At 38.6% G+C, this 22,612-nt stretch overlaps 1 protein-coding gene and 1 long non-coding RNA gene across 8 annotated transcripts in view; one reads left to right on the top strand and one right to left on the bottom strand.

The window, feature by feature from the left end:
* Window positions 1-4,775, bottom strand: part of RNPC3 (RNA binding region (RNP1, RRM) containing 3) — a 34,647-nt gene extending 29,872 nt beyond the window's left edge. For all 3 annotated transcript variants that reach the window (XR_009865945.1, XM_062191845.1, XM_062191846.1), the window contains exons 1-2: window positions 4,585-4,775; window positions 2,016-2,063 (exon numbers count right to left, since the gene is read on the bottom strand). Coding sequence is in view for 2 of the 3 variants with exons in the window: in XM_062191845.1 (XP_062047829.1) it covers window positions 2,016-2,063; window positions 4,585-4,773 (237 nt within the window). In the remaining variant the exon portion in view is untranslated. The remainder of the gene's footprint in view (window positions 1-2,015; window positions 2,064-4,584) is intronic.
* Window positions 4,776-4,930: 155 nt separating this feature from the next.
* The window catches only part of LOC133759998 (uncharacterized), a 163,811-nt gene continuing 146,129 nt past the window's right edge, over window positions 4,931-22,612 (top strand). For all 5 annotated transcript variants that reach the window (XR_009865947.1, XR_009865948.1, XR_009865950.1 and 2 more), the window contains exon 1: window positions 4,931-5,009. This is a non-coding gene — a long non-coding RNA (uncharacterized LOC133759998). The remainder of the gene's footprint in view (window positions 5,010-22,612) is intronic.

The raw sequence follows: 22,612 nt of genomic DNA, 5'->3' as shown, positions 1-22,612 counted from the left end.
CTCATCCAGTTAATTATGATAGTAAAATTATGTATTTTACACTACTATATTGTACTTACAACTTATGGCACTAATTTTAAAAAGTCTTTTTTTTTTTTTGGAAAAATAAGTTCCCTATACATGGCAAAAATATGTGAAAACCTTCTGAAATTCCACTTTCTGAAAACCACACATTTTTAAACAATTAGGTATTTAGTTCTGCCACATTTTTTTCTTGGCATATATTAACAGGTTTACTATCTGTTTTCAGAAAAATGTGAGGTTATTATTACAATTTTTGAAACCTTTTTCATGCAGTCTATCTGGGCTATCACCATTTACTAATACATCTATAGTTGGGAGTCCAGTATATGGATATACAGATTAAATATCCCTTATCCAAAATGTTTAGTCAGAAGTGTCTTAGATTGCAGATTTTGGAATATTTGTATATACATTATGAAGTAAATTAAGGGATGAAACCCAATTCAACATGTTAAATTAATGTGTGTCATATAAACCTTGTAATACTCATAGTCTATAGATAATTGTATGCAATATTTTTAGTGCACCTGCATTTTGACTACAACTGTCATATGATGTTAGATGTAGATTTTCCTCCACTCATGGCACCATGTTGTCATTCAAAAGTTTCAAATTTTGGGGTATTTCAGATTTTCAATTTAGGGATGTTCACCCTGTATAACCATTTGAAGCATCTGTTTCCCTTACTGATGAGAATTTGGGTCACTTCTGTTTCATAATAAAAATCATTAACTATTAGATTTTGTTCATTCTGCATTTTGTGTCATCTCTGGATCTCATTTTCTTAAAACTACTCTCTATATCCATGGTAATTTATTTCCTAATTCTACTTTTTTTTTTTTTTTAAATACTCCTCTCACCCAGTCTTTTCTACTAGTTCACCTTTCATTTGGTAGTATCTACTCATATGGTTGAAGAATTTGAGTTCTTGACCTTGCCTCAGCTCTAGGCTAACATTTTTAAATGTTTACTAGCTCTTTCCATTGAAGTAGCAAGTACTTTTCAAAGTTAACAAATGACATTTGAATTCATTATGTACCTTTGTAAACATCTTCCTACTTTCACTGCCCAGAGAAGCTAATCTGACAACCTAACAACTCAGTCCACATATCTGAACTATTCACTCTTCCAACCCTACATCACAAGGCCTACCAACATGATCTCTATCAAGTATACTTCTTTATCCTTTGTCATTGGATCACCTTCTTCAGATACTTATTCTCACCCTGGCCATTTTAACAGCTTTCTATTTGGACTTCCTATATCTAATATTTCTCCACACTGGATCCATGATATAAATTCCACCAAGTATCTTTCACAGGCCTGTTCATATCATTAGCTAGGTCAAAAGTATCAAGTGCCTTTATCTATTTTTCCATTCCTATTTCTATCACAACCCTTAGTCCCTGACCTACTTACACATTTCCATGTCCTATTATCTTTACTTTGTGTACCCCAAATCTGCAAGGTCCATCTCGTTTGATCTCTCAAAAACCAACTAAACATTAGAGATTATGTGAAAGACGACTTAGTTTGCAAATGATTCTTAGATTTCACAAAGTTAATGGAAAAATGGAAATCAAAGGTAAATTTACTGTTTCGAAAGCTTCTTGAAATCTATGCATAGTTTTTTTATGCTTTTTGCTCAACTTTTTGAAGTACTCTGTGTGTATATTCACTCTCCTTTAATACTTAAACCACTTTGCTTCCCAACAGTTAGTTATCTTCAAATGCTTTGAACTTGCCCTTTTTTTTAAGTTATATATGCTGCTAATTTTGATTTATTTCACTATTCTTACATACCATTACCTAAGTGTTAGACAAAAAGATCTGTCAATTGCCAAACCAAATATAGTCTGTTGGGCAAACTCATGGAATGTTAACTCTTTTGAAAGTTTTTAAAAACTAAAGTTTAATAGTTCTTCTCATTTTTGTACCATGATTAGATAACAGGAAATTGTTGATAACTTCACTAGTAAAGAAAATCATACCTTTATGGCTGCTTTTTCATTAGGGAAAGTAGCAAAAGCTGTATGTTTCTGAAACAAATTTAAGGTACAAATTACTTCCAGTATAATTTTAGTTACCCATACAGAAATCTGATGTACTTGTAAGGCCACCACAGAATACACCAAACACCGGAGTAAGGGAAAGAATTTATTGGGGGAACCCTGACAGACTGGAGGCAAGGGGCGAAGAAGGAAAAGAGGGAGAAGGAGAGTGTGAGAGACAGAGGCCAGGAGATGGAGAGGAAGAGGGAGACAGGAGAGGGGCAAGATAGAGAGCGAGAGAGGAGCGGAGAGTGAAGGGGAGAGAGCCATGTGTTCAGGAACAGTTTCTTTTTTTTTGTTTGTTTGTTTTTATTTTTTTTTATTAAACTTTTATTTAATGAATATAAATTTCCAAAGTACAGCTTATGGGTTACCATGTCTTCCCCCCTCCCATAACTTCCCTCCCGCCCGCAACCCTCCCCTTTCCCGCTCCCTTTCCCCTTCCATTCATGTAAAGATTCATTTTCAATTCTCTTTGTATACAGAAGATCAGTTAGTATATATTAGGTAAAGATTTCAACATTTTGCCCATATAGCAACACAAAGTGAAAAAACTACCATTGGATTACTAATTATAGCATTAAATAGCAATGTACAGCACATTAAAGACAGATAACCTACATAATTTTTTTTCAAATTAATTAATTTTCTATGTCATTTCCATTTTAACACCAGGTTGTTTTTTTTTTTTCATTTCCAATTCTCTTTATATACAGAAGATCACTTCAGTATATAATTAGTAAAGACCTCATCAGTTTGTGCCCACACAGAAACGCAAAGTATAAAAATACTGTTTCAGTACTAGTTATAGCATCACTTCGCTTTAGACGACACATTAGGGACAGATCCCACATGGGGTGTAAGTACACAGTGACTCCTGTTGCTGATTTAACAATTTGACACTCCTGTTCATGGCATCAGTAATCTCCCTAGGCTCTAGTCATGAGTTGCCAGGGCTATGGAAGCCTTTAGAGTTCCTTTTAAAACTTTGTGAAGGACAGGCAGGGAAATAGGAGCAGGGAATCCAATTAGGATGGGGGTGGAGCTTGACATTGGTGGTTGGGCCATGTGCCCACCTGGCTTCCAGCAATAAAGCCTAGGATGGTGTCAGGGAGTAGATCGCGCCATAGACAAGAGTGTGCCATTTTCCTAACAGTACTAATGGAGGAATGTGGCACATTAATAAAATGATGGTAAATTTAAACTGATGACTGATTTCAGTTCAGTGGTTTTGAGGTTTTTTTTGGGTCAGACTTTTTGAGATGAAAGCTATGCAACCTTTTTCATATAAAGGTATAAACATACTCCATGCATGTTTTATTTATATAAATTGTGAAACATATCTGAAGTTTAAAAACCCCTACTATCCTCAGAGGATCACTCTTAATCCATCTAAAAATATAAAATAGCCCCTATTTACAATACACCTACAGATGTTAAACTTTTCTCTATACAACTCGCCTCAAAGTTTAAAAATGTTCACCAACAGGGAAATCATTCTTCAAGGGTACTTTTTGTGTGTGTGGGCTTTATGTTTATTGTAAAATTCAATGGTAGCAGTCTATGTTTAAATATAAACTGTAAATATTTTCAAAACCACAGAAAAAGAAAAAATAAATCACTATACTGAATTCTTGTAAATGCTTATTAAATGTTGCTTACTTACATCACACGTCCCAATCTCATCTAATTAGATCCAAGGTGATCTAATTAAGTGTACTTCACTTGAATCAGATGCGATATTATATTTGTATTTGCTCGAAATGCATTAATACTCAAACTCATCAAAACTGGTCTTTCTTCCAACTTAAGGATTCTCACTCCTGGCTACACACAGGAGTCACTTGGAGAGACTTTAAAAACATTGACGTCTTGCCCCACCACAGATCATTTTCCAGAAATTGAATACTACCATTACTATTTTAATTAAGAGAAAATTACCTAAAACAACAAGTATAAAACTGTATAAATTCCTGGGTAGGAATTATTAAGTGTTAAAGTATTTTTCCCTAAAAGATCCCTTCGGGAAATCTTGATGAAAAAGCACCTGGGTCAAAAATTTAGCAGAAATCCTGTGTCTAGTTTACCCAAATAGCTATTGCACTTTCTGCTCTAGTCTGATCAGTCTTTTAACAATGGTTACTGAATGAGCCTTATCTTTAAAAAACTCCTTTGTTACATATTCCTAGGAATACTCCCAGTATCCCAAATTCAGAAGAGTTGAGAAATTCGGAGACTGGGTCGAAAACGGGAATACAACAAAGCTATTTTCATTTCTACTCTTTTCACTTTCTCACTCTTTTTGGTGCTGTGACGAAATCTGGACCCAAGCCCATTAAAACTCCCCCTCGCACACAAGATATTTTGACGTAAAAGGGGAAAGACGAGGACCCTCCGCTCACACAAGCCCATCGTCTCCATTCGTTTCCGCCCCTTTCGTCAGCGCCTCCCCCCGCACGGTAAGCACCCACGGGCCACACGCGATACTCAGGAGAACGCACAACCTTACCAGTCGCCCCTTATCTGACAGGACACGCACGGACTGCGCCCCGAAATACTTCAGCAAGTCCTCTTTCTCCTCAGCGGTCAGCTCTGCTGGCAAGTGCCTCACCAGAAGGGTTCGGTCGCCTCGCGGCGGGGACAGCGTAGAGCTTGTGCATCCTCTGGATACGAGTAGCGGCTGCTCGGGGGCCGCCATCTTCCTGGGAAAAGCGACAACAGATAAGTCGCAGGAAGAAGCCTCCCGACGCGAAGCAGCGGCATCAACAGAAGCCGATACTGGCGAGTACTTTTCCGCCTCGCGCTAAGGATTCTGGTAACAAGGAAACACCGCGAGATGATCTCCTTCTCGCGAGAACTGCGTCACGGCCCAGCGGCATCTGTCCGGGACGCCTCACTCTGAAAGGCAAGGTGCGGACAGTGAAGGCAAATAAAGTGAGTTAAATCCCAGGTAGCCTCCACAGGTGTTAAAAACAAACACGGTTCACAGAGGCATTAAAATTACCAGAAGCTCGCACCCAGAGAACGGGGAACCTCGCCGCCCGAGCGGCAGAGGGTCTGTGCCCGGGACTGCAGGACTCACCGCGCCTGCGCGGTTGGGGTCAGCGAGTCTGGGCGTGGCGCCGGCGCCTTCTGGGGCTGTGCACACCTCTGGGCTATTCCCTGGCTCGGGGAAGTGAATAGGACTGGCTGGCGGGTGTAACTTGGTATGGGAACGAGCAGTGTGCGTTTGCAGTCCTGACAGTGAAATAACTAAAGATAGCTAGTCCTTTGGGAAGCCGGAGAAGGTACTGCATGGGACATAGTTGAGAGTATTTTGCCTTGGGTGAGCGATTCATTTCACAGAAATGGCAGCCTCTAGGACACGCTATAATGCATAAATGTCTTTACACATACAGGTACATAAAAGCCTGCATATCAAGTTCAAAATTGCACCAAAATAAATTTTCATGTTATTTACCATTAACTTTTTGAAATACCCTTATATATTTTAGGTGCATAGGTAGGTACTCTTTCTTTTTTCAAGGGAGGATATACAAAGAGTGGAAAAGTTAAAATTTGACCCCTGGTCTTCTGACATGGGGTATGTACTGTGACGCAGTATTTGCTTAGATTCTGAGTAGAGTGAGGCATAACCTCAAAAGGATCGGAAATCTTTCCTTCACTCCAAGTGAAATTAGGTTCAGCTGTTACACTGTGAAGGACCAAGGTATTTCTTCGATCTTTTTATTTTCTACTTGGATAAATGTGAGATAGCAGTAAACAATACATCAAAATTCTGTTCTCATGGAGTATTAATTGGCAAGTAAAAAATGTTAAATAGGTAGAGACTCAATATGTAAATCTTGTAGGTTTGTTTGGATCCTTGATTTTATGCAGAGCAATTGGTAATGAAAACTTTTTTTTTTTTTTTTTTTTTGACAGAGTTAGACAGTGAGAGAGACAGAGAGAAAGGTCTTCCTTTTACCGTTGGTTCACCCTACAATGGCCGCTGTGGCTGGTGCACTGTGCTGATCCGAAGTCAGGAGCCTGGTGCTTCCTGCTGGTCTCCAATGCGAGCGCAGGGCCCAAGGACCTGGGCCATCCTTCACTGCACTCCTGGGCCACAGCAGAGAGCTGGACTGGAAGAGGAGCAACCGGGACAGAATCTGGCGCCCCAACCAGGACTAGATTACCAGGACTGGGGTGCCGGTGCCACAGGCAGAGCATTAGCCTAGTGAGCTGCGGCGCTGGCCCTATTTATTTATTTGACAGGTTGAGTTATAGACAGTGAATGAGAGACAGAGAGAAAGGTCTTCCTTCCGTTGCTTGACTCCCCTAATGCCCGCTACAGCTGGCACTGTGCTGATCCAAAACCAAGAACCGGGTGCTTCCTCCTGGTCTCCCATGCAGGTGCAGGGCCCAAACACTTGGGCCATCCTTCACTGCACTCCCAGGCCACAGCAGAGAGCTGGACTGGAAGAGGAGCAACTGGGACTAAACCCAGCACTCATATGGGATGCCGGTGCCACAGGCGGAGGATTAACCAAGTGAGCCACAGCACTGGCCCCGCAAAGACATTTTAGTAGTTGTATATTTGGGGAAGATGAGGACATGATCAAATTTTAGTATGAAAATTTCTCTGATTGCCATGTGAAAAATATAGAAGCATGAAGTTGGGCTTCTATGGAAGCCCAGGGGAAAAGACACAGTCTGTAAGTGTTTAGCAAAAGTAGTCATAGAGAGGAGGATCTTGAGATGTATTTTGGAAGTAAAATTTTAGTAACTTGAATAGCAATCAGGGATAAATTCTGGATTTGTGGCTTGAGCTCCTAATTGTCCACCAAGTAAATAGATGACAGTGTCATTTACTAAGCATAAGAAGACTGACTAAAATGTCAGTAGGTTAGGAATTGTAATGGGAGTAGGGGAAAGGAGGAATATGGAATGCATATGTATACTTGGGATTTGGGGAAAGTTCAACATTAAATACATATGGGATCAACCTTTATAGTGTTTCTGTCCAAATAATAAGGGTGCAAATAGAAAGGAGCCTGCTATAAATCAATGGTGCATACCACCACTGTTGAGAAGTGGAGAAGAGCCATCTCAGCTCTCTTGATGGTTACATTCTGGTACTAAAAACATGATAAATAATATAAATGAATAAATGAATTACTTTCAGTGAGTAAGTGTTTTGAAAAACTAGCAATAGGGTAATGAGAAAGTGATTGGGGCAGGCATCTTTAAACACTGTCCTTTACAGACTTCTGTATATCCCTTGAGGGCTTATTTGGATATTTTAACAGCTACTGATATGCCTTGGCCTTAGAGCAGAGAGGAAGGGAATATCTGTGTAGCCAGCTAGATCAGCAGAATCAACCTTAATGATCAGTGGCACATTAGACATTCTGTAATATCTGTTCAATTACCAAATGCATGAAGGCATTCACTTCCATATTTACCATTGCTTCCTATGGTAAGAGTTGATATGTGGGGTATCAAATAGAGTTTAATGGTCCTTATCTATTGTAATTGAGATATCACAAGTGAATAATAAAATGACAGAATCTTATTTTCTCTCACTAATTTCTTTTACTTATATTCAATTTGCCTTATCCCTTCTTTGTCAGTATATCAGGAAGCTTTCATTTTCTGGCCACTTTCAGTTACTATCAGCCCAAGTCCACTTGAAATGTCGATTTCAAAGTCCATTAAGGTCTCACCTCTTAAGCTGCCTTTATCTCAAGCTTGATTTAAAGGGTTTCAGGAAAATAAAAAGTGTTTTCATCTTTCCTGTGTTTCAGTGGAAGTGGGTGTAGTCTACTTAGAAACACTGTTGTCATTTATTCTGTAGGCCAGAAGATCTCAAAACTTTCTGAGTTCATGATGCTGTATGGTCTGAGCAATTTTTTTCCAGCACAGCCTATGTGCCACCTTGTTTCCTGATAAGAAACACTTGTTCTTTATGATAGTAACTGTCAAAAGCCCAGCTTTGTGAAAATAGGACATTCTTAAAAGGAATTTAGCAGGAATGAATGTTGAAATTGAGAAACAACTCAAGTAGGTAGTTTATATATTATCTGATGGATAATGAGTATTTCTTTGATCCTCACAAATTTTAAAAATATTCCATAGCACCCCTGTGAAGTGGCTGAGTTACCTGGGGTACCTTTGCACATAGTTTGAGAATTGTGGCTCTTTTCTGAACCTTATTTTCTTAGTTGGGGAGTACAAGGAGGGAAACCTAGTGGAAGTCGTATCTTACTTCACTGTTGGTTCTTTATCTCATTCTGATTATCTCTATTCTATCTATTGGTGGAGCTTTGTCATCATGTAGTGTTTTTTCTTGGTTTCATCTTATTCTATCAATTTTCCTTCACTAACTACTTTCTTACACAGGAGCAACTTATTTTGCATTAGTTTTGGTTTACTTATTTTCCCCAAGCTTCCTTACTTGGCCACAGAAATATTTGGGTATCTTTATTATGTCTTTTATCCTACCACAAGCTCCATTTTTTTCACATGAATACAGGGAAAATGCTGAGGCTCATTTCTGGAATCTTGGGAAACTACAGTGTGGAAAGGTATTTGTTAGGAAACTGGCGCAGTTTTAGCCAGGTGGCCGCACAGCACAGCTACCTGAGCCAGACTCCACCCCCATCCTAATGGGATTCGCTGCTCCTGCTTCCCTGCCCACCCTCAGGCAAAGTTTTAAAAGGGCCTGTTTCTGAACACTTGCTCTCTTGGCTCTGCTCCCTGCTCTCTTGGCTTCTCTTGGCTTCTCTCCTCCTCTCGACTCTCTTCTCCCTCCTCTCTGTCTCTCTCTCTTACAGTCTCCTTCTCTTTTTCCTTCGCCACCCCTTCACTACGGTCTGTTGGGTGTTCCCCAATAAGCCCTTTCCCTTACTCCGGTGTCCGGTGTGCTTTGCGAGGGCTAACATTAAGATATAACAGTATTGATTCCATTTCTCGCTCGTGGCCTATTAAAGCATTCTCCCTTCGTCATTAGTGTTTTTGAGAGAGGCATAATTACTCTTCTTGACCCCTCACTGCAAAGTGCACTTCTGTCTGGCTTCTGAGCCCATCAGTTCACAGTACATTCTTGCAAGAATCAGTAGTTACTTCCATGTTAATGACTCTGTTGGACTTCTTTTTAAAACCTATTTATTTATTTGAAAGACAGTGTGGTGGAGAAAGAGAAAGAAATGGGGTGGTGGGGAAGAGAAGGAAAGCGAGATTTTTTCATTTTCCAAATGCCTCCAATAACTTGAGGAGGGCCAGGCTGAAGCCAGGATGGAGAAGTTCCATCTGGGTCTCCCACTTGGGTGGTAGAAACCCAAATGTTTAGTAGGACATCATCTGCTGTCTTCCCAGGCACATTAGCAGGAAGCAGGATAACAAGTGAAGTAGCTGGAACTCAAATCAACAATCCAATATGGGATGTCAATGTTTCAAGTGGCTGCATAACCGACTGCACTACCACATTTGCTTCTTCAGTTCTCATCTCAGCAGCACTTAGCACACTTGACCACTTCCTCTCTGAAGTAGCACCTTTCCATGGTTTCCAAAACATAACCGTCACCTCCTAGCTGACTTTCTCTCCTGCCTCACTCCAATAAATCTTTGTCTCCATACTTTCTCTTCTCTAACCCTGAATCCGTCTTTGCAGTTTTACTCTTAGATGATTACCTTGCCTCTGAATCTCACTGAAAAAAACAAAGTCAATTGTAAGTTTTTGAGTTGCTGATATATTCTGGATATTAATCATTTGTTAGATAAGTAGCATGCAGATATTTTCTGCCATCCTCTAAAAATGTCTGTTTATTGTTTCCTTGCTTTGTAGAAACTTCTGAGTTTGGTATAATGCCATCTGTCCAGTCTTGCTTTTGTTGCCTGAGTTTGATATTTTATTCAAGAAGTTAACACCTATACCTGTATCTTAAAATATTTCCTCCAAATTTTCTTTTAGCAATTTCACAAACTTTTCAAAAAGTAAATCTGAATAGTTTTTTGGTTAATATGAAAAGTGCTATTTGAGCCAACAATTTTTAAAAAATTTTTACTTATTTGGGAGACAGAGAGCTCTTACCTACTGGTTCACTTCCCAAATGCCTGCAGTAGCCCAGTCTGGGCTAGCCTGAATTGGGAGCCAGAAGTAAATCCAGGTGTCCCACACAGGTGTTATGGACCCAACTTGAAGCTTCACCTCTTTTGCCCCACAGGATGTGTATTAGCAGGCAAGGTGAAATCAGAAGCAAAGTAGGGTCTTGAACCCAGGCACTCTGATATAAAATGCAGGCATCTCAAATACTGTCTTAACCCTTAGCCAAACACTGGCCTATGAGTCATCAGTTATGCTTTTGAAATCTATCTTGTAGAAATAAACACATCTATATGTACCCAATTTTCTAAGTCATTGAATTAACTTGATTTAATGGAGCTACTAAAAATAAATTAAAAAACAATTTGTAACTTCAAATATACTTTATTAGATCTCTCCTTCTGTTAGTTTCCTATTCATTTTAATTTTTTTAAAAATCCATCATTTATAATTGAGATTCATATTCTTGTCACAGAATGCATACATGCTGCATAGGCCAATCTCTTGATGATTTTCCTTATTGTTATCTAAATGTGTCCTTTTGATATCCTGTATATTTTTTCATGCTATGACATATATAATTTCCTTTCTGTTACAGTTATTTGTAAACTTAGTATGATTGACTGTTAGATTTCTTCATTGCCTTCCTTGTTATCTCTTCTCTGAAGTGTTAAAATAGCCTCTTGTTGAGTTTCTTTGCTTCCTCTCTAGGCACATTGTAGTCTTCTCCTCACAATAATCATCATTTTATTTCCCTGCTTTAAATCTTTACTAATTTCTCATTACACTTGCAATAAAATCTCAGGTTCTTATCTTGTCCTGTAAAGCCTTTCCAAGCATGTCTACAACCTTATGTCCTATTCACCTCCACATGCATTCAATCCCCTTCAGTCATTCTTGTTGCAATGGGGTTGGGTGCAAAATGAAAAACAATCCTTCCTGATGGCATTTACATTTACTGTCAACTCACATTCTTCTGTAAATTTGTATTCGAATTTCCTTTCCTCAAAGAAAACTTCCATAACACTGTGGTCATAATGCTCCTCCTTACTTATCCATCACTAATCACTTGCCCTGCATTATTCATTTCATGGAATAAACACCCTACAAGTTATATAAGGAGACTGTGTGTGTGTGTGTGTATGTATGTATGTATGTATGTGTTGTTGTTAATACAAGCTTCAAGACTTAAAATGTTTGTCATATTTGCTACTTTATCCAAAGGCCAAAAATAGTACCCACAATGTTAAAGGTACTCAATAAGTATTTGTTGAATGTATGAATAAACAGGAATAAGTGAAACTTACAAAGTCATATTTCTCATGCATGCATTCATCACACTTTCAATTTTACATTCATAAATGGCTAAAAGCACAGATATTGGGTCAAATGGCCTGGGCTTTTATTCATGCTTTGCTGTGTAAAATTTAGGAAGTTACTTATCCTTCCTGCCTCAAAATTCAATTATGTAAGATAGAGACAATAATGTGTCTACTTAATAGTCTTGTTTTATTAGATGAATTAATATGACACAGAGTGCAATGGAAGTTGGATTTTTCCTTTTTCTTTTTTTTTTTTTTTTAGATTTATTTATTTATTTGAAAGTCAGAGTTACACAGACAGAGGAGAGGCAGAGAGAGAGAGAGAGGTCTTCTATCCGATGATTCACTCCCCAACTGGCTGCAACGGCTGGAGCTGTGCTGATCTGAAGCCAGGAGCCAGGAGCTTCTTCTAGGTCTTCCACATAGGTGCAGGGGCCCAAGGACTTGGGCCATCTTCTACTGCTCCCCCAGGCCATAGCAGAGAGCTGGATCGGAAGTGGAGCAGCTGGGATTTGAACTGGTGCCCATATGGGATGCTGGCACGGCAGGCTGTGGCTTTACCCTCTATGCCACAGCGCCAGCCCCCGGGAGCTTCTGCTGGGTCTTCCACGTGGGTGCAGGGGCCCAAGAACTCAGGCCATCTTCCACTGCTTTCCCAGGCCACAACAGAGAGCCGGATCGGTTGTGGAGCAGCCTGGATTTGAACTGGCGCCAGCACTGCAGGTGGTGGCCTTACCAACTATGCCACAGGAGCCATTTTAATTTTTGCCTACAATTGTGGGCAAAATCCTTGCTCATTATGGGAGCTCTATGAACATCTTTTGAATTAAAAATATATATATGGTTTTAAGTTTTGAGGTAAAGGCATGCATGTTTACACTGAACATATTTCCAAATGCTGTAGTTAGCAGTCATTGCCACTAGGTGGCAAACTTGTCCTAAGCAAGGCAAAACACTGCCTAATTTAAACCTTAATCTGAAGAATGAGGATCCCAAATAGAGGGAAAATGTCATATAAGTTCAAAGGTGAAAGTTTAATCATAAAATTGTCTATATATTATCTCTCTTCATTTCATTACTATCTTGACTAGCTCATGTTTTGCATAGCGATGCTTTACCAAGCATTTAGCAAGATCTCTTAAAGTACTCATTGTTAACAAGTGTTTTCTAATTCGTAAACCTCAAATCCTTTTCATGTGAGTTCCAAAATATAATTGGCCTTTGGCTGGTATATAAGTTGTCCTTTACATTATACTCTATTTCTCATTCCTAAGAAGGAACTTTGTCTTTTTTTTTTTTTTTTCCTGTTTATCAATCACTCTATGTTGATGTGATGTAGGTCTCTTTTTGTTCTGAATGTGTCAGCTTGGGAGAAGCAAATGTGAGGCTCAAAGCTATTGTGTTTATAACTCCAACTGTGTTTAACAAAATTACCAAAAGGCTATGGTATAAAAAAATGTAAAGAAAGTGTTGGGAAGACTTCAAATTAAGCAACCTTTAAATGTCTACTTTTTTGAATTATTGAAATTATTTTATCAATATCTAATGCTTAGAACTGGTTAAATGTATTTATATGTTTTGGTACTTTAAGTTTACCAAAATATATTAAAATTGTGAGCATCCTAAGGATTCAACTGTGAGAAAAATGGAAACACAAGCTTAACGGTTTCTTGTGTTTCTACTTAGTATGATTTTAAAAGCTTTAGCTTTCTAGTTATTAAGTTTTACTTAATCCTAGCTAGATTGCTGATTCCTGGCTATTAAGTCAGGAAACAGCCATTTCTTAAGATCAAACTACCAGTCTTGGGAGGATTTTACGTTATACTTTACAGGCTAGCATTTAGTCGATATTTGCAAAATCAGTTATTTTGGTCAGTATAGTTATTCAATGATACCACAATTATCTTGAAGCAAATTGACAACCTGTTCTATATGAAATAAAACCAGATGATAAAAGAGTAATTTGAAAAACTCTTTGAACACTCAAAATAGGTGTAAACATATTAATGCAATAAAGCTTATCCCATATATGAGAAACTTGCTCCCTAACCTACCACTTTTCAGCTAAGAGGTTTAGGTTCCTTATCTCTTCCTACTTCAGGGCTAATCTCATACTAGATTGAAGCAAGAGAGCTAGTTCATTCAGGGCACACTTTAGGACTTTTGTTATGAAAATTACAAAGTAGATCCTTTTTTAACACTGGACTAGAAAGACAATGAGTGTCTTGGAAGCAAGAAAATATGTTTTGAAAAAGATTTGACTCCTGAATTCATGCAGAGTTAAATTCCAAAGTCATAATTTGATAGTACAATTAGGGTAGAAACTTAGTCCAATTATGATATATAGGATGGAACTCTAGTGAAATGTTCTTAGGTCATTGAGGGTGTGCTCTAGGAAGGTAGTTCAGGTTAGAGGATTGCAGATAAAAGCCAGAGTTAAGACTATGTGTTCTCTGCTTCCTGGCTTGCCATATGATCCTTTCTCTGAAAGTGCTCCTTCTTGCTTCAAGATGGTTTGTGCCACCTCAGGACTTTGCCAACAAAAATACCATCACAAGATGTTGAAGCAGTCAGAGATGCTGCCTGGATCATAGGCTAAACTTCCAAAATTATGAGCCAAAATAAACTTCTTTTGTAAGTAGAAAAGCTAACATAAAAGGGGTTTTATTAGAGGGCAAATGGTCTAAGATCAGGGTCCCAGGGATGAGAGCCTGAAAATTTATCCTGGTGAAGTTTTGTTACTGTCCTAGAGGTAAGTCTACATTAGCTGGTATCTTTCTGTGCCACTCAGCGTTGATGAGTTTCCTGTCATTTGCAACCAAAAGAATCCTAACTTGTTGATTTGGTTTATTTGTAGGTGACTCCTTCATTTAAATTAATATCTTTAGTTTATGAACAGTTCTTTAAAAATCTCTATTTTGTGGTTTTTCAAACAAACAGTAGACAAATAGAAATTTGAAGGGAGAAGATGGACAGGCCTATTTCTATTAACCAGCTATTCAGGCAGTCAGTACATGTTTCCTATGTACATCAGACAAAAAGGTCCATGCAGGAAATGGGCCATGTATTACTTTTATTATTTCTTTGTTCCAGTTTCTAAAATAATGTCTTATACTTGATGACTGATCTGTTAGTATCTATTGAATAAATGAAGAAAATATTAAGGGTATTAAAAGTCTTTAAGAAAAAGCTCAAATTGTTGCTGAAAATATTCAATAATTTGTGGTTTTTAAGATTGATATTTAACGGCAGGCATTTGACCCAGTGGTTAAGATGCCACGTGGGATGCCCAAGAGTTTTGGCTTCACTCTAAATTCTGGCTTTCAGTATTGCAGAACCTGAGAGGCAGCAGGTGATGGCTCTGGGGTTGAGTTCCTGCCACACACAGGAGACAACTGAATTGATTTCTTCAGCTCCTAGCATTTGTCCCAACCAGGGGATATTGTAAGCCTCTGGGATGTGAACATATTTCTCTGTTGATCTCTCTGCCTCTCAAATAAATATTTAAAAAACTGAAGAAATTGAGCTATAGGAAAGCATAAATGCATGTGAAAAAACTCTTGTTGTGAGTTTGTGATCATGAGAAATGATTTCTTTGACATTCATCTATGAAATATAAAGAATTATATCAAATTTCTGTGAAAAAAATAATCACATGTAAAGTGCTCATAAAAGAGTTCAATAAATATCAGCTATTATTATAATGAGTGAAGGACAACTTTAAAAATGCTTGGTTATTATGGTGCTGCTTTAGCTTTTAAATTTTTGTTGATAGCTAAATCTTATAGTTGAACTTGACACTAAGCATATCCAGTCAAGTTTGTGTTTATATGTTTCATTAAATAGTCACATCAGAATCTTATATCAAATGTCTCAATTTAAGATATTGCTGACAACCACTTTTCTAGAATGCTTGACAGTAAGAATGCTGAACATCTTTATTGGCTTGCCCAACTATAGTAATTTCTTTATACCAGATGATATATATTACAAAATAATTAGAACTGTCATGAAAATTAAGAATATTTTGGTAGGAGAAAAGTAAGGAAGGAAGCAAATTTTTAAAAGTCTTCACTTCTGCCAAGTAAAAACCAAGGAGGTTCTGAAAATCATCTCATTATGGCTTTTCCAATTATAAAATTCTGCTATCTTGAGATTTTTCTCTTGAGTTCCTATACTTACAAATAGGGACATGAGATCTTGAAATAGTTCATGCAAATGTATTCTAATTAAAGATCTGCCTGGATTTCAGTTTGCTTTTTTATTTTAACTGAAACAAACATCTTTAATTCCACTTCCTATAAACTTTTTAAAGGAATTTCGTATCATGGAAATACAGATAGACAGACTGATCCATTGATCAATCAATCAATATTTATGGGAAATGAATGGCTTGTTCACTTATATGGTTTGTTCACTTATGTGGGAGGTTGAATTATTTGCTTCAATTCTTCCCTTCCCTGTCATCACCCACCATGTAATCTTTTAATTTTGCTCTCACACACAGAAAAAGCACTGTAATTCTCATTACTCCTTGATGTTTTAGCTCATCATGTAGCATGCTGTGGCAAATAGGATCTTAAACGACTGGTCATAGTATGTTTGTGAAGTGTGCCTTCCTATATGTTATGTAGTCATATATACCCCCACCCTTATCATATGTCAGGGTAGGCAGGAGGATGTTCTTTTGCTCTTAATTTTAGACTTGAACAGATGAACAGTCCATAGCAATAGCCTATGGACTACTATTACACATGATACAAGTAAAAGTCTGAAAAATTATGTAGCAATTGAGCTTACCCTCATGCTTCTGTTACAGTCAGGTAAAGAATATGTCTTTCGTAGCCAACTAATCCCTTTGGTTCAAGAAAGACACATGGAGAGAACTTGGACATGACTTGTATCTTTGAGTAAATCTCAGCCTAAATTAGCCAGCCTCCACTCAGCCCACAATTTGTGAACAAGAATGACTGATTGTTATTTTTTGCCTCTGAACCAACAGGGTTGGTTTGTTACAAGCACAACTGTAGCCATAGCTAATACTACACTACAAGGAGTAATTTTCATGTAACAGATAAGCCACAGAGTTTATTACATTTCCACAGAGAAGTTTTTCAGTGCTTGTACATTGTCATAATCAAAATGAATCTAGTATGCCTTTGACATTAAGTAAATCCTTATTGGCAGAACTGAATTATATCACCAAAATAACAGATGGATAGTTAGAATTTTAATTAACTTCAAACTTCTGAATCACACATTATCTACTTTTTTCTCTAAATGTTTATGCATGAGTATGTATTTACATATATATGTATATATATACTTCAAATTATGTGTGTATATATTTTGTAATATATACACATATATACATACTTATATGCAATATATATACTTCAAATATATATACTATATACTTCAAAAATATATATAAATATATATATTTTAAAAGTTTATGAAAAAATTAGGACAGGTTTTGGACTAGCTATTGAGATGCCTGTTAGGATACCCATGTTTCAAATTGGAGTGCCTTGATTTGACTCCCAGGTCTAACTCCTGATTCTGGCTGCTGCTAATATAGAGCCTGTGAGAAGTGATGATAACCAAGTAGTTGGGTTTCTGTCATTTCTGTGGGAGACCTGGATTGAGTTCCTTGTTCTTCTTTTAAAAAAAGATTTATTCATTTATTTGAAAGAGAGAAAGAAGAGAGAGAGAGATACTTTCCATCTGCTGGTTCACTCCCCCAGATGGATGCAATAGCCTGGTCTGAGCCAGCCTGAAGCCAGGAGCTAGGAGCTTCTTCTTCTTCTTCTTTTTTTTTTTTGACAGGCAGAGTGGACAGAGAGAGAGAGACAGAGAGAAAGGTCTTCCTTTGCCTTTGGTTCACGCTCCAGTGGCCGCCGCAGCCGGTGCGCTGCGGCTGGTGCACCACACTGATCCGAAGCCAGGAGACAGGTGCTTCTCCTGGTCTCCCATGGAGTGCAGGGCCCAAGCACTTGGGCCTCCTCCACTGCACTCCTGGGCCACAGCAGAGGCTGGCCTGTAAGAGGGGCAACTGGGACAGAATCTGGCGCCTCCACCGGGACTAGAACCCGGTGTGCCGATGCTACTAGGCAGAGGATTAGCCTGTTGAGCCACGGCGCCAGCTTAGGAGCTTCTTCTAAGTCTCCCACGTGGGTGCAGGAACCCAAGCACCTGGGCTTCTTCTGCTGCTTTTCTAGGCCTTTAGCAGGGAACTGGATTGGAAGTGGAGCAGCCGAGAATTGAACCAGGGCCATATGGGATGCCAGCATCACAGGCTGCACCCTTACCAGCTACACCGCAGTGCAGGCCCAGTGTATTAAGTTTCCAAAGGTCCTAACTTTGGCCCCCCAGCCATTGTAGGCATGTGGGGGAGTGAACCAGTGATGGGAGCTTTGTATTTGTCTCTCTTTCTCTAGCCCTCTCAAGTAAATAAATAAATAATATTTTAAAAGTTCATGGAAAATGTAATTCATAGATGTTTATTTTGGTATAAAATTTTTTGAAATCTGGGACCAGGGTTGTGGCAAAGTTTGTTAAGCCATTGCTTGCAACACTAGCTTCTGATTTGAGTTCTGGTCCACTTTTGATTTGAGGTTTGGTCCACTTTTTTTTTTTAATTTTTTATTTTTGATAGGCAGAGTGGACGGTGAGAGAGAGGGACAGAGAGAAAGGTCTTCCTTTACTGTTGGTTCACCCCTCAAGTGGCTGCTGCAGCCAGCGCACCGCGCTGATCTGAAGCCAGGAGCCAGGTGCCTCTCCTGGTCTCCCATGCGGGTGCAGGGCCTAAGCACTTGGGCCATCCTTCACTGCCCTCCCGGGCCACAGCAGAGAGCTGGACTGGAAGAGGAGCAACCGGGACAGAATCTGGCGCCCCGACCAGGACTAGAACCTGGGGTGCTGGTGCCTCAGGAGGAGGATTAGCCTATTGAGCTGTAGCACCGGCCTGGTCCACTTTTGATACATCTGATTTGAGATTTGGTCCACTTTTGATACAGGCTCTGCTAATGTACCCGAGAATACAACAGAGGATGGGCTAAGTACCCTCACTCATATGGGAGACCAGTGTAGAGAGTTTCTATGTCTTGGCTTCAGTCTGACTCAAGCCTGGCTGTTGCAGTCATTTGAGGAGTTGACACAGTGAATCAATTTATGTCTCTCTTTCTCCATGTATATATATATACATGTATATATATATACATACATACACATACATATATATACATATATTAGATATATATAATATCAGACACACATACATTCAGTCTTTGAAATAAATAAATCTTAATTGTGTTTTGAGACCTAAGCATAAGAAGGATCTGCTTTTTACTGATTAAACTTTATTTGATGAAGTATTAGGCTTTTTTACTGTAATGTAACTTTAAAATATGTTTTCTCAGAAACTTAAAAAAAAGAGTTAAAAAAGGGAAGGAGGGAGGGAGGAAGGGAATATCACGTTCTTAGAATTGTATCTTCAAATCACATTGAGTCTGTTAAAAATTAATTAAAAATTAAAAAGTTTAAAAAATTAAAATAAGTAAAAAATAAAATGTACATAAAGCTGTAGTATTCAAAATAGTGTGGCATTGCCAAAGAGATAGATTTCAATGGAACAGGATAAAGTCTAGAAAGAAACACAAATATGACCACTAGGTTTTATTTGCACTTGAATCATTTTATTTATTTAAAGTAAATAATTTAAAATAAATTTATTTAAAATAAATTTTGTCATAAAAATTCTTGGAAATATGAATTATGAAAATACCATGCATGAAATTAAATTTTTGCAACAAAATAAACATCTTTTTTTCCAATTTTTCCACAAGTTTTTAAAAATATCTTAATTATTAAACTGAAGTTTTAGGTGATAGTGGTCAACTCTGCTTATTGTTTATGTTACCTTATCTATCTCCACCATTGTCTTGTAGTGCCAGACACAAAGCCATCTAGATTAAAGGAAATGCTTTTCTTTCCCCTTTGTTATTTTACTGCTAGCTAGAATTAGGTAGTAAGCCACCTAAGAACCCAGAGGTGAACAAACCATAAAACAGAAGGAGGCTGATTCCCAGGTTACTTTGTATAGCACAAGTTGGAGCTTTCACTTGTGATTGAACTTCTGTCTTGATGAAGTCATTGATAATACTCTATTTGAAATGCATATCATAAAAATGCAGGATATGTATCATATTCACTTGAGTTATTCTAATTATATGGGTTGATTTTTAAAATTACAAAATTAATGTATGTCTGTTAATGTACATGTTCATTGAGTCAAAACAAGTGCCCTCTGCACTCTCCTGTCAAGGAACAGATATAATTAATAGTTTGTTGCTCTTACTGTCCTTGCCCAAGTAAATTAGTTGTTTTTCTTATACCCCTGCCCATGATAGATATTAGATGTCAAACATATATTACCAGAGCCAATAATGGCAAGCAATTCAAGGATTTATTAGTCAATCAAGTGTAGGCAAAGTGAGGGCAGTCCCTAGGCCTTGTCATTTTTAAGGATAAGATGTGAGAGGAGCAGAGTAAAACAGAGGAGATACTAGGATAAAAGAATGAAGGAATAAAGGAATGGATACCAATAGCTGCATTTTTGAGTAAGGCTTAAGGTAGAATAATATTGGGAGGCTTGTCTCAGTAGGAGCAGGTTTGGAGATTTGGGGCTTAGACCAAAGACAGGCAGGCAGCGTGGCACAGTTTGCATATGATTTACATGTGTGCCATAGAAAGAAGAGATGAAGCAGGGATGAATATCTGACAGTTTTGTCTTTTACAGTGACTTATTGCACCCAATTCTTTCTCACAAGTGTCTATCTTTCTAGTCCAATTGTACAAGTTGCATTAACATTAAGGAGTAAAGGGTAGACATTTGGCATGAGTTGAGTTGCTGTTTGAGATTCTATCATCCCATGTCAGAGGGCCTGTTTTAAATGCCAGGTCTTCCTCTTCCAATTCACCTTCATGGTAATATGCACTCTGGGAAGCAGCATATAATGGTTGAAGTATTTGGGTCCTTGCTGCCTATATTTGAGACCTGGGTTGAGTTCTGGGATGCTGTCTTTGGCCTGGCCCAGCACCAGCTTTTGCAGTCATTGGGGGTGGGCCAATAGAAGGTTGATCTCTTTCCCTCCAACTTTCTCCCACTCTCTCTTCCTCTCCCTCTCATTATCTCTCTCTCACCTTCTCTCCCCCCCCCCCCCAGCCTACCTCATCTTTTTGCCTTTTTATAAAATTAAAATTAATTAATTAAGGAAGGATATGATGGCTCATTGTCTTGTATCAACTTAATTGGGCCTTGTTGCCCAGATTTGTGGTTGGACATTATTCTGGTTGTTTTCTTGAAAGTGTTTTTGCATTATATTATCATTTAAATCAGGTCGCCTTCCATAATTGGGTTGGGTCTCATTCCATTAGTTGAGTGCCTAGGTACAACAGATTGACATCCCTCAAGCAAGAGGTAATCCTGCAGTATCCATCCTTTAGACTGAAGCATTGATTCTCTCCTAGGTGTCTAACCTACTGGTCCACCCTTCACATGTTTTCCTTGCCAGCTTGTGTAATTGCATCAGCCAATTCCTTAAAATAACATACACATATACACACACACACCTTATTAGTTCTTGGTTCTTTCTCTGGAGAATCATGACTAACATGAAGGGAATAATCAAAATAGTTAATGAATATGAAGTGTTTTCAGATTCATTTTTTAAAGATTTATTTATTTATTTGATAAAGCAGAGGAGAGGCAGAGAGAGAGAAAGGTCTCCCATCCGATGGTTCACTCCCCAGATGGCCAGAGCTGCGCTGATCTAAAGCCAGGAGTCAGGAGCTTCTTCTGGTTCTCCCATGTGGGTGTAGGGAACCAAGGACTTGGGCAATTTTCTACTGCTTTCCCAGGCCAGAGCAGCAGCTGGGACTAGAACCGGCGCCCATATGGGATGCCGGTGCTTCAGGCCAGGGCGTTAACCCGCTGTGCCACAGCGCTGGCAAATTCATTTTTTTGTTTTTTTGTTTGTTTGTTTGTTTGTTTTTCTTTTTTTATTTTTGACAGGCAGAGTGGACAGTGAGAGAGAGACAGAGAGAAAGGTCTTCCTTTTTGCCGTTGGTTCACCCTCCAATGGCCGCCGCGGTAGGTGCGCTGCGGCCGGTGCAATGCGCTGATCCGATGGCAGGAGCCAGGTGCCTATCCTGGTCTCCCATGGGGTGCAGGGCCCAAGCACCTGGGCCATCCTCCACTGCACTCCCTGGCCACAGCAGAGAGCTGGCCTGGAAGAGGGGCAACCGGGACAGGATCGGCGCCCCGACCGGGACTAGAACCTGGTGTGCCGGCGCCGCAAGGTGGAGGATTAGCCTAGTGAGCCGCGGCGCCAGCCGGCAAATTCATTTTTTAACAGAAACTTCTATTCTGTGTGAAAATAAAATGATGGTGATGATGGTGATGATGATAATTGCAATATAGCTTCATAAATTTATTATAGATTACTCTAAGATTGTGCAGGGTTATGTCATCCTAGACATGTCACTGACATTCACCCTAGTTCCTATATGTTATTTATTAACTTATTTATCACACAAAACTATTGTGTGTAATGAAATAGTTCAATCACAAATCAAATAATTTACCATGACAAGTAAACAGGAATGTTTACTCAGTAAGTTTTACTTCCAGTTTGGTCTGCAACCAGTGGAAAATGCTCCCTTTTACTAATGAATAGATTCAGTGAAGCTAGCCAAAACACCTGCCAAAAATACCTTAAAAATATTCTTTTTATGGAACCCAAGAAATGAAGTGTTCAAAATGTTAATCCAAAATGCTAAGAAAACAAGCACATACCTTGTGTTAACCAATGTTTATATGAAATGGGAATTCAAATTACTGAGGCTTACTTGTGTAAAGATATCTGGGACTTAGCAGTAGTTGTGGGGTAAGGTGTTTGGATAAGGCACTGATCAAGTAAATGTCCTCTCTCACTTATTTTTTCAGTGGACTACTTTTCTAAATTTCTCATGTTGTGGGAGTAAGGGTGCTTTGGAAATACACCAAGGAGAACTGAAAATGACAATAAAAATCATAGTGAATGTTTACAAACTTGTAAATTAAAAATAAA

The sequence above is a fragment of the Lepus europaeus genome, chromosome 5 (genome assembly GCF_033115175.1).
Source record: "Lepus europaeus isolate LE1 chromosome 5, mLepTim1.pri, whole genome shotgun sequence".
NCBI classification, from domain to species: domain Eukaryota; kingdom Metazoa; phylum Chordata; class Mammalia; order Lagomorpha; family Leporidae; genus Lepus; species Lepus europaeus.
The sequence above is the reverse complement of the archived record's forward strand: the minus strand, read 5'-3'. Positions and strand labels throughout refer to the sequence as shown.